General features: G+C 32.1%; 1 protein-coding gene across 1 annotated transcript; it reads left to right on the top strand.

The window, feature by feature from the left end:
• Positions 9,043-16,367, top strand: LOC109350233 (plant UBX domain-containing protein 7). The gene is made up of 10 exons (XM_019591414.1): positions 9,043-9,269; positions 9,985-10,112; positions 10,203-10,316; positions 11,073-11,268; positions 12,893-12,970; positions 13,056-13,124; positions 14,973-15,116; positions 15,271-15,367; positions 15,595-15,866; positions 16,031-16,367. The coding sequence occupies exons 1-10, from the start codon at positions 9,177-9,179 to the stop codon at positions 16,193-16,195; spliced, it is 1,356 nt and encodes a 451-aa protein (XP_019446959.1). The 5' UTR covers positions 9,043-9,176; the 3' UTR covers positions 16,196-16,367.

Below are 18,569 nucleotides of genomic sequence, written 5' to 3'. Positions count from 1 at the left end.
TTAAGATGTGAAGTATAATATCTTAAGGTATACTCATAGTATTATCATGGTAAATGATATTAATTACCAATAGATCCACAAAAGTACAAGAGCGCTGGTTAACTTCGATGTAAGATATAACAGACATTATTGACATCAACTCGATAATATTTGACATTGGAGGGACAATACCATTCTCTATTATGGCATTCATTTAAAGCCCTCAATAATTTCAACGTGCTGTTGATATAATAATCAGCAACATGTTTGGCTTGAAGGGTTATCTATAAATTAAATGAAAAGGACAAAGGAAGACATGATAAATGCTATCCTAAAAATCAATATTTAGAAATGTAGCTAACCTCTTTTTTAAATAAAAAAATGAATAAATATTCATAGATGAAGAAAAATATATTAAAATCCAATTTAGCTTTAAAAAATTTTAATTTCCAATTCATGATTTACCAGAATAAAGCATGCAGAGTGATAACCAAGCTTGTAAGTATGGGTGAGCAGGACCCGACCCTACCCGCTCATCCGGCACGATATGATCATGATTGAGTTCAAATAGGGTCAAGTCTAGGGTTGGGTTCTGGTTCAAAAAATAGATCCAATCAATATTTAGGTCGGGTAGGGACCAAACATGACTCGACCCGTCCTGTCCCACGGTCACTCACTCATCATATTTGTATGTGTTTCTACTCAAATGTGTAGGGAGTAATGATAGTCTTTTGGTGGAAAATATCATTTATTCTTTAATTTTTCCATAATATCTACATGATTAATAATATATATATATACAAATATCATTTTATATGTCAAACTAAATATTCATAATAATAAATAATATCGAGAAGTTTTTGTCTAAAATAAATATGCATTATATTTAATTGGGTCTAGGATCGGGTCAGGTTTAAAGACTGACCCGATCGCTATTTAGGGCCGGGTTAGCTTCAGATATAGGACCAGATCCGGGTTCAAAAAAATGACTCAACCAATATTTAGGGTCGGGTTAGCTTCATATAGGGTCAGATCCAGGTTCAAAAAAATGACTCAACCAGTATTTAGGGCCGGGTAAAGACAAGTCTTAATCCATCACAATCTGACCCATACTCACCCTTACTTGCAAGGTAGAGGTTATAACAAGAACTTAGGACCAAACATGTCCATCTAAAGATATGTTTCACATGAAACAAAAGCCCAAATGACATCCAATTAATAACTTAGAGCATCTTTCCCACAAGAAAAATGGAACCTCACAAATTGAGAAAGTGGTTCACAACCAAAAGCATTAGTTACATAGGACTTGGCAAAGGTTTAGAAGAGAGTGAAGAAGTTGGGAGTATTTGGTGCACTATGCACATAGAGTTGGTGAGTCTTATATAGCACAATAAAGTAAATGAGGTCCCTATTAATTAAATTAAATAAAATCAACCCAAATCAAGTTATTTGATATGATCTTATTACTTTCGAATAGAGATACGTTATCTCAAACCATTTCTCATATAAGATGACTAAAATGTTAAGAGTTCGATTCACGTGAGCGACATTTGTTGGGAGATGGGCAGTCACACAACTTAAAAAGTGAGGAAATATCATTGGTAGGACACAAAAACCATATCTCACAACTATCTTGCAGCAATAAAAACATGTATATTAATTTAAAATTTTAAATACTCACTATTTTTTGTTTTATTATCGTTAACTCGAGATAAAATTTGAAGATAGTTTAGGATAATAAGTTTTTTTCAGCAGAGAATGAACGGTCTAGAAAGATAAAAGGACCACTAAAGTTGAGTGTAATGGTGGCACAGGAATACCCTTTGGTGCTTTCATGTGTTCTTTTTTTGACAAAACATGGTGTCGTGTTGCACCTTTTGTGTTTGTCCACATTTGCATGCCCACGTTTTCTTTCACATATGCTGACCCACCCATTTGTTACAACACTGCGTTTTCCTTCGATGTTGATTTAGTGATATAAAATCTTATTATATTGTCAAATACTATATATTATGTTAAATATTTAAGTTTTAAGAGTAACACTTATCAAAACGGGTAGTAGAAGAGTTCCTTATTCATAGGATAAAGATATAAATTTGCTTTATAAAAAATATCCTCATGTGCATTTAATTTGTAGTATGAGAGTTCAGTCCTAGATAAATATTGATATGTGTCTCATAAAAAATGTAGCAGTCAGAATTTTAAATTAGTTTTTAGTAAATATTCATTTTAGTCTTTTATATTTTTTGACCTTACCAATTTAGATTTAGTCCTTCAAACAAGAAAAGATTTAAAATGGTCTCAAAAATTTCAAATGTGAGGCAAATTAGTCATTTTTGGGTCAAATTAGTCTCTACCATGTGTTGTAAAACATGCTAAAAATAACTAATTTGACCTACATTTGAAATTTTTGAGGACCATTCTAGGTCTTTTCTTTTTTATTGACTAAACTGGTAACGTCAAAAAATATGAGAGACTAAAATTGATATTTACTCTTATTTTTTTAGATAAAATAAATTTATAAATTATCAAATTCATATCTGTTTGAATATTACACTCTACAGAATTGAAAATGATTTTATCCTATAGTATAAATGTTGTTGGTGATATTTATTTGTGTCTCTGGAGGAGAAATAAAGAGAGAAAGAAGGGTTTCAGATCTGGAATGAGATATTTCTACAAGTTGAAGACCACTTTTTAATTCTAAAGGAAATAATCATTTCAGATTTTCATATTTTACTAGTTTGCTCCTTCAATAATTGAAAAAGATCAAAATTATCCATATAAATTTTATTTTAAATGTGAGTCAAATTAGTTTTTTTAACAAGTTTTATAACATTTAATAGAGACTAATGTGGCCTAAAAATAACTAATTTAATCCATATTTAAAAAATTTAAGGACCATTTGAAATTTTCAATTTGTGAAAAACTAAACAGGTAAGATTAAAAATATGATGGATTAAAATGGATATTTAATCTTTCTTAAATTCATATGGATACTTCTCTAAATAGTAAGTTTATGTGGAAATGTGATGTGTATATATATTTAATGTTCCTTGCCGACACAACACATATATTAATAATGAGGTTGCCATCGTGTGAAGAGTGATTTGATAATGAGAATATAATGTATGTATTGAAAGTGTAAGAGATTTTACACTTTTATTGTATATCTATTATTCGTTTTTAATCATCATTGATTTTTAAATAAAAATAATATAAATGAATTGTAAAAGATATATTTACTGTGTATAAATCTTTACACTGTCATAAATATTGATAATTTAATCTTCTTGTGGATGAAAAAATGTTAGCACAAAATAATCTTTAGATATGCATCCTAAAATGATTGTTTATTTTAGATGAAGAGTTAGTTCTAGTACAATACACATGCAAAAACGTATTATTAATTTAATATTCTTATATTATTTAATAAATATAATTGTCTAAATGACTTATATTCAAGTGAAACAACGTCAGATTATGTGAGAGAAGTATAGTCATGTTCTGAAAGTATCGTACCCAAGATTTGATAGAGATATAGGTGTAACACGAGCCACATTGGGCTTCGATGTATGGTATGTAACACGAGTGTTAAATAACATAAATGCATAATGTAGTTGGAGCATTGATTTGGATGTAAAGTGTAACACATACCACACAATATATGCAATGTGAGACATGTATATTCGATTTGACAGAAAGTGTGACATGGTGATTTATTGACATTGATGTAAGGTGTGTGTAACTTCCAAAATTTTATAAGTGTTTTTTACTTATAAATTCTTCATTATATTAAATACAAGATTTTAAACTTGAATTTATCCAACATCGGAGAAGATAATCTCATTTAAGATGTGAAGTATAATATCTTAAGGTATACTCATAGTATTATCATGGTAAATGATATTAATTACCAATAGATCCACAAAAGTACAAGAGCGCTGGTTAACTTCGATGTAAGATATAACAGACATTATTGACATCAACTCGATAATATTTGACATTGGAGGGACAATACCATTCTCTATTATGGCATTCATTTAAAGCCCTCAATAATTTCAACGTGCTGTTGATATAATAATCAGCAACATGTTTGGCTTGAAGGGTTATCTATAAATTAAATGAAAAGGACAAAGGAAGACATGATAAATGCTATCCTAAAAATCAATATTTAGAAATGTAGCTAACCTCTTTTTTAAATAAAAAAATGAATAAATATTCATAGATGAAGAAAAATATATTAAAATCCAATTTAGCTTTAAAAAATTTTAATTTCCAATTCATGATTTACCAGAATAAAGCATGCAGAGTGATAACCAAGCTTGTAAGTATGGGTGAGCAGGACCCGACCCTACCCGCTCATCCGGCACGATATGATCATGATTGAGTTCAAATAGGGTCAAGTCTAGGGTTGGGTTCTGGTTCAAAAAATAGATCCAATCAATATTTAGGTCGGGTAGGGACCAAACATGACTCGACCCGTCCTGTCCCACGGTCACTCACTCATCATATTTGTATGTGTTTCTACTCAAATGTGTAGGGAGTAATGATAGTCTTTTGGTGGAAAATATCATTTATTCTTTAATTTTTCCATAATATCTACATGATTAATAATATATATATATACAAATATCATTTTATATGTCAAACTAAATATTCATAATAATAAATAATATCGAGAAGTTTTTGTCTAAAATAAATATGCATTATATTTAATTGGGTCTAGGATCGGGTCAGGTTTAAAGACTGACCCGATCGCTATTTAGGGCCGGGTTAGCTTCAGATATAGGACCAGATCCGGGTTCAAAAAAATGACTCAACCAATATTTAGGGTCGGGTTAGCTTCATATAGGGTCAGATCCAGGTTCAAAAAAATGACTCAACCAGTATTTAGGGCCGGGTAAAGACAAGTCTTAATCCATCACAATCTGACCCATACTCACCCTTACTTGCAAGGTAGAGGTTATAACAAGAACTTAGGACCAAACATGTCCATCTAAAGATATGTTTCACATGAAACAAAAGCCCAAATGACATCCAATTAATAACTTAGAGCATCTTTCCCACAAGAAAAATGGAACCTCACAAATTGAGAAAGTGGTTCACAACCAAAAGCATTAGTTACATAGTTTTCTCTTTTAGTTTACATATTGTATAAGAATTTCTAGAACTATATACCACATATTAGATTCCTAACAAATAAAGTTTTGTAATAATAGCTTAAGAACTAAAAAAATACATAAAATTGGATATCTCTTTTAAAATAAGATGAAACATTTCGTTAATGAAAACCTAATTCTATCACAAAAAACAATTGTATTGAATTCGAGTCAAAGGATCACACACCCAAATATCAATATAAGAATCACTTGTAACATAATGGTCTATGTACAAATCTTATTGTTGGTCATTCAAGTACATAACTCCTATGCCAAATGTAAACACTTAGTTCATATTCATGACTAGTAGCACATAATCATAGATTTCGGGACCATACTTGTTGTCCCATTTTGTGTACCATTCCATATATCATCAATTCTAATTGGTTGAAAAAAATTATTTAAGTTAAAATTATAATTATTAAATATTTTTCTGACCAATCACATCACCTAACACATAGAGTGACACAAAACTGTGAGACAGTAGATATAATCCCATCAATTCCTACATGTTAGTCTCAATGCATTATAATAGTCCCCATTAACTACAATATTCTACTAAAGATATTTATGAATAATGTCTAGTATTACCTAATAGGATATCAAAATTAAGTCATTACACATTATTTTATTATGAAGGGATACTTTCTCCTATTTGCTTAATTAAATAATTAACATAAATACAATGACATATTGATTATTAAGAGTGACAAATAGATGAATTTAGATTTGGATGGATGAAAAATCATTCATCAATCCATATAAATTCATTTAAACTATATTTTAAGTTATTCAATTCATCTATATCCAAACTTAATGGATGAATTTCAATCTATCCAATCCATAACTCTATTTTCGTGGATTTAGATGGATGAATATCCATTTGACTTTTTATTGGAATTAAAAATACTATTGAAGAAAAATATTATCTAAAAACTATTATCTCAACAAAACATTTTTTAAAATTATTTTTTTAAAAGTGATTTTTTGAACTTTTAATTTTTCTTTTGCAATATTCTACGTATAAAGTTTTTAACAAATACTTATAGGGTGTAATATCTAAACATTGTTAGTGTAAAGATTAAAACATAATCACCACATCATTCATTTGAATTATTTTTTTAAAGAGTCAATGATAATTAATATAAATGGTGGATGATGTTACAAAGTATAAAACTCATACAATGTCGATACATATATTTTTCTCTCATAATTATATATGGTAATATACAAGAATAAACTTTTAATATTAACTACGTACACATGTCTTATAATTGATACCAATTTAATGAAATATTAAAAGTGATAGTGAGAATCATGTATGAATTTGCTTGAATTTAATTTTCTTAAATATTAAATGAAATTAAAAAGCAAAGAACATCATTTTAAATTTTTATTTTTTGATGAATTGAGTATTCATCGAAATAGATATATTCATTGGATATAATGGATAAATTTGAATTTATCTATTATCAATACTATTCATTAGATTATATCCATTAGCTATGATGAACGAATTTAGATAATTTTAATTTAAATGAATTTAGATGGATTATAAATTATGGATAATTTTATCACCTCACCGTCAATAATATTATAAACATTGTATGAAGTTCAAGCTATAAAGGAAAGTGTGATTACCTCTACGTACTCTCCACTAAATTTGTCTTTAGAAGAAACTCTTAAGCATACATGAGAAAGGTCTGAAAGGAGTTAAAAACAAGGTTGTTTCTATTTTTCGTGGTAGCTAAGTCACAATACCCAAAAAAATAATATATAAACTGCATTACACATAAACTAAATCAGAGCCAAAATTTTAAGAGTTTAAAATCTATGTACTATTAGTGTAAAGTTTTTTAAATTATTAATAATGGTTAACATATAAATTATTAATGATTTAGTGAAAATGTAAAAAAGACTTACTATTAGTGTATGCATATTAAATCCAAATTTTAAACATTTATAATTTTTTATGTGTTATGCTCATGACAATATCCTCAATTTAATTATCATTGGCAATTTGGGTCATGTTCATGGGGCTCGCCCGTCCACCTACACGTTTGGGTAGTCAGGACATAAAAAATGTGTCTATCTACCCTAAAATGCTCGTTCAACATGTCATTTTCGCTCATAGATATTTCAAACGGGTAGGCAGGGTGGCCCACGGACATCAATGAATACTACAATAAGAAATTTGATGGGCCAAATATGACAAGAGTAATTCACGTTCTCACTACTTGAGTACAATATAACAAATTTCCAAAATATAATATCTTACCAATTAACTGAATGTCCGGTTTATGCAAAATAATGCGTTATGTTTTGTGTTTTGAATCTTATTGTCACATTTTGCATCCATGTATTCTCAAGTATGATAGCATGAACATTGTAATATTTTAGCAGTGAAATAAAAAATAAGAGACAATATATAATATATTGTAATGTTCCATGTATTAGGTTATTTTTTGTTTTTTTTAATTTAGGGCGACCCGCAAGCCCACCCTATCCATGTTTATAGCGGGCAAGACATGATATTTCATACCCTATTTAAAAACGAACATGTCATGCCCGCCCTAATTTTGGTGGGCATTATATGAATATGAACATGGTGACCTTGATTCCCAATAGTACTTGTAATATGTGTTACAAGTAATATTTTACTAATTAATAATCACCCACCATGGTGTAATTTGTTGTTCTCCCTATTTTGTCCTCACTATTTTCTAATTTTTACCAAAAAAATCATATATAACCTAATATTCCTCTCCACCTAATATATGTTCATATTATTTGGTTAACTATTTTTTATTCTTACCTTATGACTATCAGTTTTTAATGTAGAACAATTTTAAAAATTGGACATTACACCAATCCAATAAATTCAATTGTATATTATAAATATTTAACACAAAATATTATATTTGACATTTATAACATACAAACTACACATGAACGATAGGAAAGCGGGTTGGCAGACACGATAGTGGCTGTCAACACACTAGTTTATATAAAAAAATTTGGATGATGATTTTGTAATATAATATATATATCTATACCATATACAAAGACAAAACATTGTGTAATCATTATGATGCAATTTTTATTTTCTTATTGCCCTTAATTTTTTTTAATTTCTACAAAAACCATATAATTATAGGTAATCACCATAAAAAGTGAATTGCAAGTTGAAAGTATATCTCTCACCTTAAAATTACACATTCTAATAAAAAGAAAAATTTATAATTTAAAGTATATCCAATAAAAAATTAAATATAAAATATACTAAATACAAAAAACATACTCAATCATACATAAATATATAAAAATTGAATATTTAGTTGCATAAAATAAAATATTGATTGGCACAAAATGTGTAATTAATTTCTTGACAAACACTCATATAATATATTAAATTAATCTGTTGTTGTTATGATAGGAAGTTCTCACTTACTTGACCTAATTTAGTTTTATTCTATTATGCCCTTAATAAAATTATTTCTAACTTACATCTTACTACTTCCAAATTAAATAAAAAGTTAAGCATTGATTGTACTTGCATCCTATTTGTCTAACTAATTTAGGATGGCAAAGATATTAATTGCAAAAATAAACTAACTTTTAAAATCACATTCAATTAAAGCAATTACCCATCACCTATTATATATCTAAAACCATCTCTATTTATCACTAATAATATTTTTATCCCATCTAAATTTGTATATAATCTTAATACTAAGACATTGATTCAGTAGTATAAGATTCACTCAATTTTCAATAGTCAAAAGTTGGATTCCTTATCAAAAAAGATGAGAGATCTAAAACAAATCGAGCTAACCGCCCTATCAAATATTTTAATTTAATAAAATATAATGATTTATTTTTTCTAATACTCAAATAAAAATAGATCAAACTGAATCTTCCTAATATTTTTCATTGGAACCCTAATCCCTATAAAATCACTTCACTTCTTTGCTTTCCTTTTCAGATTCAGAATTTGCTACGAATCAATTTCAAATTCAAATTCAATTGGAAGAAATGTTATCTGCAAATGACCAACAGAGTATGGTCTCTTCCTTCCTCGAAGTTGCACAGGGTCAAACCGCTCAAACTGCAAGACAGTTCCTCCAGGTTCTTCATCAAAAAAATTACTCTTTTAGTTGATTAGGGTCATAAGGGTACTCAAATCTATAATGGGTATGATTTATTTTGTCGGGAAGAAAAATTATAGGCGAAACGGTTAGGTAGGATTTAGATGTCAATGATTTGTCCATAGATATGATTTACGATACGACATTGATGATGTCGTTTGATCCAGGTAGCTGACATGTCTAGTTGGTAAAGGATTGGTTGTTGTTATTGTATATGATGATTCACGGGTTTAAAACCCGTTAACAGCCTATCCACTTGCAAGATAAGGCTGCATACATCTACCATCGGGAGCCTTGTGTACTGGGCTGCACCTATTTTAGCTGACCCCACATAATGGGTTATTGCTTTTGTTGTTTTTATAGTAAAAAAGGAACATTTTTATAATGGGTAGTGATTCGATTTTTTTTCGCGCTGGGGATTGAATGTGGATGTAATGTATTATGAAGTGGTGGGCTCTAGGATCTGTTTGGTTGGTACGCCCTTAAAAAAAATTGGGTGAGAATTCAGGGATGCATTCTGTATGAAAAATTTATCCTCGAAATTTTTAAGGGTGTACTGAATGTTCTGTTAGAGATGAGAAGTGAACGGGAAGTACTAATAGAAATCCATAATTCGATTCTTTCATGTCTAAATTTGCAGTGCTTAAATTGTTGTTGTATAGAGATCTATAACGTGTTCCGGTAAATGGTAACAGGCAACAAGCTGGCAACTTGAGGAAGCTCTTCAGCTGTTCTTGATAGGCAATGAAGCAGGGGCAGTGCTGTCATCATCACACACTCCGCCTCTAGAAAATGTTGATTCCTTTACTGATCAACCGGCAAGGTATGTGGGCGACAAACTATGGCTTTGATGTTCTAAGACTATAATGTGTTATTGGTTGTGTGTAAACTTCTGCATTGGTTGTTGTTTTAGTGAACCTACGAAGAATACTACAAATGAAAGTAGCAGCCGCAATGATGGAGAAGAAGTGCGCCCTCCCTTACCTGTTATAAGGGAAGCTCTTTATGATGATGCAATGCTGTATGGGTATGTTTTCCTTTTCCTTATTTCTTCGATTGCCTTCAAAAGTGAGCATTTCTATTCTAACGCAGATGCTGTATTCAGTGTTTTTACCTTCTTTAACTTACATGTTGATGAAATCCATTAGGTCTTTTAGCATAGGCCTATCTTGAGATCACTTTAGTTCAAGTTACCCTGACGTCATTTTAGTGCAACTTACATCATTTTAGTGCAAGTTCAATGATTTATCTTTGTAGAACGAAATTCATTACTTTTAGCATTTCTTTAATTGCACTTTGTGTTGATTCATTTGGTCTCTGATTTTGGGGTTACTTCATTCCTATGCACATTTAGTGTTTTTCTCATTCTTTCTGATACAAATTCATGTATAAGCACCATCTTAATTGATTTTTTTTTTGAAGACTTAGAGGCTTAAACTTATTATGATTATTAATATTAATTATGAATGTGTATCTATTTACTTTGGATTTAAATGTTTGATTATGGACTTCAATATCAATTATGAATGAGTCTATAATCTTGTGTGTTTTACTATTTTTTGAATATTTAAATGTGTCGAATATAAATTACTTACATTATACTACTTTTCCCTATGCTGTAGCGGTCATCCCGCTGCCCGCTATAGCATTTTTGGGTTGGGTGCTATCTGGGATTGGTTACCTTTAATGTCTATTCTTTTGTTGTGTCCTGATATGCAACTTCAATGTGTTTTTTCCCTTGTGAAACCATTTATTATATTTGTATCTTGTTATGTTTTTGCAGAGCATCTAGGACTGGATATAATTCACAAGACCCAAGCTCTTTAATTGCATTTCGTAACTTTGATGAGGAAAGGAGACGTGCAGGGGTTTGGGAGTCCGAACAAGGTTCTGTCTCTACGGCAGAGAGCTCTCGGGATAATCTTGCTTCACTTTATCGCCCTCCATTTCATCTGATGTTCAGTGGTTCTTTTGATCAGGTAAATGCGGTTCTTAGTTTGAAATTCGAATTTTGTAAACTCATGCATTGGGCCGCCCATTTTTATTCATTGGTCATAATTTATAAAATATAATGCACACCTTAAATTTTATTCTAGTTTGCGATAACCCTATTGAGTTCACATGCTTAGTCTTTGAGTTTTCCCTGAACAGAGAATCAAACCTTAAATTATATTAAAACTTGACATTATTTAGCTTCTAGATTTCATTGGCATCCTGTGATTAACACTTTTTTTATATATACTATAGAAATATCATATATGTGGTGTTGATATAAGGATTCTGGGGATAAATTTAGAATTTCATCATTTGAGATGGCTATTACCCTTTTTTTTGTTTTTTTTGGATTTACCTCACTTTTGTATAAATGGGTTTTCAAAATAAATATATAAAAATAAGCTTATATTAAAAGGCACTTGTAGCATTCTATAAAAAAAGAATTTGTTGTAGTATGCTCTGTTTTCATCTTAAAATAATGTAAGCATGGGTTGAAGTCATTGTACACACATTAAATTATGATCGTACTTCCTAGTTCCTACTACCCCGTAAAGCAAAATTCCGTGCTAATCTAAAGTCGGGGCATTTGTCATTCTACTAATTTTCAGTGAAGTATAATGTGTTATATTTTTGTGTTCATCACAACATCAGTTATCATTCTCTATTTGTTATAAGTTGCTAATCTTCCTGTGGAGTCATCCACATTTTGTGCTTTCTAGAAAGTTGAAAAGGAACATAATAGTCAGAAACCGAATGTTAGATAATGTTTGTACAGAAAAACTAGGGTTCATTACTTTGTAGTTTGTACATGGTTTTTTTCATTCACTATAAGCAATTAAGACGCATGCTGTGACTCCCTTAATATCCTTATTAGTACTATCAATAATTAGCAAGTTGGTTGTGGTGTCGAGGATCATAAAAAAGGGCAACCGATTCTAGTTCTACCTGCCATGTGTAAATCGTGTTGCAAGATGATTCTTGGAGAGGAGTTTCGGGAACTGAATATCTAACGGTAACTAATATAAATGAAGGGTAAAAAAAATTAACTTTTGAAAAATTTCTCTTCCTCTCCTCACCTCTAACGTCAACGAAGATGTTGAGGAGTCCTTTTGTCATATGGAGATAGATCCACTGGCCGGTGATATCAGTTTCGAGACCTATTGTTGGAGAATTGACACTAGAAACTGCTGCACGGTCTGCTTCCGCCTCTGTTTGCAGCACCTGCCTCATGGAAGTGTGTGCACTCTCTGGTTTTACACGCATCTGTTGACCATTCCATTTGTAGATATTGCATAGCACTCTTGGCAAAATTGTGCAGTTGATAGATAAGAATCTTATCTAGTAGTATGAGAGTTCTATCACGACACTGGTTCGTATTGTGCATATTGAAATTAGTTCTTAAATTTCCATTTCTATTTTATCTGTGTTTTTTAGTGAGTTGTTGTCTAATTCTCATTTTGAAGCACAACATTCATTTCTTATCTATATCTTATAGAATTTGCTTGCATACATTTTATAGCACTCTAGATCGGTTATACAATTATTTTCAAACCATGAAGCGTGTTACTGATAAGCAGTTGTAGCTAAGGTTTTGGACTTTGAATGTAGGCAAAGGGTGCTGCTTCTATTGCGGACAAATGGCTGTTGGTGAACATACAATCTACAAAGGAATTCAGCTCACATATGGTATATATATTTTTGGCACCACATTTACATATTTCTTGATTGTTTCGTCATTATCATTACCGGTATCCATGTTTGCTTTGTGAAGCTTAATCGGGATACATGGGCCAATGAAGCTGTTTCTCAGACCATCAGTACGAACTTTATATTCTGGCAGGTCAGTTTGTTGCTCCTTGGACTTTATACTACGGCTCGTAGCATAAGCTTTAGTATGCTTTGTTATTCAATTTTTATAAAAGAAGAAATTCATTACGAGACTAAAATCAAAGAAAAAAATAAATATCAAGTTATTAACCAAACATAGCTGCGCAATTCCTCAACAATTATCGAGAAAGGAAACTGAAAGGAATTGGATCAAAGATTGGGAAGGAATTGGGGAAACTTCTCCACAGTCTACACCTGGATCAATGGGGAACCCAGGCTTGAAAAGAGAATGACTAAATGCAACAGAATCATCTTCAGGAATGAGAGCCTGACCTCTCCCTCCAAAACCATCGTAACCGAATGCCCCAATCTCTCTCCTCCCCTCTTATATTCTTTCGTCTTTCTGACCTATCGGTTAGAGATATATCTAACTATATCGTTAACTAGGTGATGTATCTACAGTATCAATTAATTGTAACTACTCTAATTAATATAGCCTGGTCCAACTGATTTACTGGGCCCTTCCTTTTTTTCTTCTTACATATACTTTCCTAGCAATGGAGGATTTCGCCAATAATACGATGTTGAACAGCTAGGGCAGTAACAGGTTGCACCTTTAATTCCATGGACATCATATTTTGTAAGGAGTGACATGTTGAGCACTTGCTTTCTACAAAAGGGAAAGATGGAACACTTGGTGGATGTGACAGTGGAGGAGAACTGAAGTTGATACCACTTGTCCTATCTATTGCATGATCCGGAAGGGACCATAAAAATGTGGCCTGAAGTTTGCATTAAGTTTCTTGGCCAAAGACTCGAGTGTCTATATGGTTGCAGCTTAAGATATACCCAGTCTCCAATCCGATAGATAATTCACCTTCCGACAGTGTGCCAGCCTGAATTCCCATCTGATCTTGAACCGTAAGTAGGTTAGTGTGGAGGTCAGCTAGCAAGGCATCCCTTTCAGCCATCATCTGACCAACCTCCTCCGCTGCTGAGGGGACAGTTATGCCCTTGAGAAGGAGTTGGGGGGGTTGTCTCGACCATATAATTCCTCGAGAGTAGTGAGTTGTGTGAAGTTGTTGTGCTGGTATCAAACCATAATTTTGCCCAACTTAACCATCTAGGCCATTGCTTGGGTTTGCTTCATATTAAACAACAAAAATTGATATCCGAACACCTGTTTACCACTATGGTTTGGCCATTGGACTGGGGATGGTATGCATAAGTGAACTTGAGCTTGGTACCAGCCATCCGAATCAACTCAGTTCAGAAATGGATGAGGAAGATCTTGTCTTACAAGAGACATCAATCTTGAAATCCTCTTGTTAGTGTGAAAGAACCGAGAGTGACCCCCGATAGCAGAGTTATGAAACAGACAACTGCCTGGTTGAAATCCTATGAAAAACTAATCTGCCCTTGTACATCAACCGTGCTCTCTTTGCTTTAGGTTAAGAGTTCATGTTACTCTTTATTAATAATCTAATTTCTAAGTTCTGAAATTTCTCATGGGACATATGGTTCCGAGGATTTTTGTTGAGGATTTAGAAAGAGAGATGACTGTTGGTTCGACTTGGGTGTGCTACGATAGGTTTAAGAAGTGAAGTTTTTTGTTGGGAATTTTGCTTGCATACATATTTTCCTGCTTGGTAAATTGCTACTGCATTCACCCCGAGACCACTCTTCTAATTCCTCGGTTTTCAAATAAAGTGAGAGTTGCTGCAGGTCATTGCTGAGGCTTATTTTGTGTTTTTGTCGTAGTACTCATTGATTGTAACTTATGGTGGATTTGAAATTTTATTGTATAGTTTCTTTTATTATATGCAGTTTCCCGTTGTCAATTATTATTCTTTGCTTATAGGTATATGATGATACAACTGAAGGCAAAAAGGTTTGCACTTATTATAGACTGGAATCAATTCCTGTAGTGCTTATTCTTGATCCCATCACTGGCCAAAAGATGCGCTCCTGGTGTGGAATGGTTGAACCTGAAAGTTTATTGGAAGTATGTGATAACCTCTTACCTTACTATCATGGGAACTTTTACTAAGGAAAATCTGAAACATTGTTCATATTCTTAATTCTAAAATGTAAACCTTTAACTCGGTTAGTTTTTCTATACCGCCTTACTAATTTGAAGAGTCCTTTGTTTACTCTAGGGTCTACTAGCGTTCCTTGATGCAGGCCCTAAGGATCATCACGTTACCTTGTCTCACAAGCGTCCTAGAGCAAGTTCTAGCCCACCTAAAACTAAAGGTTTGTTTCTAGTTTCTATCCGTGTGCCGGATTGTTCAGTGTCAGGATGACTTGATGTTGTAGGTGTCTTTATTGTTATATTTACTTCTTCACTAACACTTTTATAGTTGTTTTGTTCGATGTCTATAATAATTTGATGGACCTTACCGATCACCCTTAATTCACTTCTTGTCATGTATTCTTTCATTATGCCTTGAGGATTGAAAATGCCGTCTTTTTTTCTTTAGATTTAAGCAAAGAGGAGGATGAGGAAGTTCAGAGGGCCCTGGCAATTTCTATGGAAGGAATGAATGAAGCAAGTGCAGTGGCCGGAGATGATAGTAAGGATACCGAAATTGTTGTTAGCGGGAAAGATGAACCAGCCTTGCCTAAGAGGCCAACATATCCAACCCTTCCTGAAGAACCTAAGGTTGAAAGAAATCTCCTATGCAGAGTTGGTGTCCGGCTTCCAGACGGACGTCGTGCTCAGCGTAACTTCTTACGTACTGACCCGATTCAGGTAAACACATGCCATACTCATATTCCGTGTAGGAATTGATTCAACAAACACAACAATGTTCTCATTGGTCTTTTGGTGATTTCATATGCCTAAAGGCTTCCCGATATTCGATTATTCATCGTGTTCGGATTTTTATGAACGACCTTTTGTTTCTCCTCTTGAAGCTGCTGTGGTCATTCATTTCTGCTCAAATAGGAGAAGAGGAGACAAAGGCATTCAGATTAACACAAGCAATTCCTGGAGCATCAAAAATTCTGGACCTTGAAAGTAATTCAACCTTTGAGGAATCAGGGCTTGCAAACTCTATGATCTCAGTGACTTGGGAATGAGGTTGGATTCATTTCTGGGTCATAATTTCAGAACCATTTTTTCTTCTTTTTTGGGTGATTCATATCTCTGTGATCCCATTTTTTCCATCAAGACTTGTGATGTTGGTTTATTCATTATCAAAGAACAAGTCTATACCAACGGGCGTTGGTTCAAGTGGTACATGCTTGATTCTCCTTAAGCAAGGTCTTGAGTTCGAGTCTTGTGGATGGAAAAAATGTCCGCTTGGAGAGTTAGCCCCACATACCTGTGGATGTTCCCGACTCAGACAGGATTGCCTCAAGTGTGAGGATACCTGTCAGAAACAAAAAAAACAAGTCTATGTATATGCTTATGAATCTGAATGATCGTTAAAAATTAAGTTAAAATATATGCTTCTATTTTATTACGTGGCAAAATCGGGAGCACATTTGTTGTCCCACATTTTATACTACTCCATGTACTATCACATCTGTTTGGTTGAAATTTTTTATTTAAGTTAAAATTGTTATTGTTAAATATTTTTCTAACCAATTATATTTCTTGGCATATGGAGTAACACAAAGGAGTGAGACAACATATATGTACATGGCAAAATGTTGATAATGGTAGGCCATTAGCTATGAGTTTGTTTTTAATCCGAGTATAATTGACTTGGAAGTTGAAAACAATTCTTAAAGACCTAATTTTCAAGTGTGTGGATTTGATGGTAAGAATAATAGTCTGTTTATGTTAATGAGTTGAGTTTTTTAAGGGAAATGAAAAGAAATTGAAGACTTTGGAGTCATCTTGTATTATATTCCATTGTTTTCAAGTCTTTCCTTCGGTTATCCTTCAAAAACTTATTCGCATTTAGGCTTTAAAGAAACTTTTTTGGATGATGTATCTAGATTGTTGGGGAGTTCAGATTATAGTGCATTTTAAATAAATTAATGGCTAATATATCTTTATTTACATATTTTATTAGAAGTGTGAAATTGTGTATTTTTTATATTATTTGGTATTATTTTTTACTCAAATTAGTTATATTTGTGCTTAATTTATTCAATTTGATTATAGCAGATATGCATTTAATTTTCAATTTTTATAATTAATAGTTTATTTTAGGCTATATTTAATTGAGGAAATAAAGTAGAAGAAAAGTGACCTGAAGGAAAGAAAAACAGTAAAAAAATGTATGCGTTGTTGGTGTACGAGCTTTATAGGATATATTATTGATTATTCACTATTCATGTTTAATCATTATTAACTCTTCAAAAAAGTAATGCAAATAAAATGTTAGAAATTCAAACTAGAGTTGTCCTAGCAAAATTATGATACAACATTTGTTTACCCTTTTGGCCACGAAGATTTTTGGATATAATATTCCTAACATATGGAACTTCAACATGAATATCGGATCAATAAAATTAACAAAAAATATTTCGCTGAGTGACCCAATACTTATTGAGTGAGAATGAGACAGTACTTTTGGGTGACCATTTTTGCTAAGCAAGTTTTCATTGAGCAAGAATCCAAAAATGTGAGAACTTTTGTAAGTGAAAAGACAAAAAAGATATAATTTCAAACCGTAACTTCCCCCTTTCTCCATTTTCGATTTCTTATGGTTAGGATCGTAGTTTTAGAATTGTTACTTATTCGAGAATCAGACTTGAAGATTGAAGGCGTTGCAAATTTCTCTTCTATTTATTATATGTACTTTATTTGATTTCTTATGTGCAACAATCGTTTCCGCTGTATCAATAATAACATTAATATTATCTTCCATGATTGTAACAATTAGCTAGTAAAAAAATTTAACAATGAAAAAATAAGAATGATACCATAACCAACATCTAGAGGGTAAGCAGCAGGAGAATAACCTTGCAAAGGATAATATATAACAAAAGGAAATTAATATTCAATAAAAGAATAAACACCGTGTAAATAGCATCATAGAATAAAGTATCACCTTATATCATGATATAATTTATTTCCATAGATCCACATAGTGTTTGACATGTGTCTTTTTGGTAATGAAGTTCAGCCAATTTTGAATATGTCCCCGAGAGCGTTGAGCGGCTATCAAAATATTAGTAGAAAATAAGAATTACAAGCCCTATTACACTCATGGACCCAAGTATCCATGAGGGTTTCTATTTGATGCTTCTATCTAGCGCACAAAATAACAAGGGATCCAAGTTCAATATATGATATTGATAGTCTCCTCTATTTTATTACTAGACAATATAAGACTTCATATAATAACATATTAAGGTTTTGGTTCAAGACGTGATGTCTCACTTGTATCTTTCCACTTTTCCTATACCCTAGTAACAATGGAACTCCGCGGTGGTTGGAGCCTCCCCGGTCGCAGTCTGGTCCAATAAGTGATATTAGAACTGATTGTTCGGCTCA

Source organism: Lupinus angustifolius, chromosome LG06 (assembly GCF_001865875.1).
Source record: "Lupinus angustifolius cultivar Tanjil chromosome LG06, LupAngTanjil_v1.0, whole genome shotgun sequence".
NCBI lineage: Eukaryota > Viridiplantae > Streptophyta > Magnoliopsida > Fabales > Fabaceae > Lupinus > Lupinus angustifolius.
Note: the sequence above shows the minus strand (reverse complement) of the source record. Positions and strands in the feature narration are given on the sequence as shown.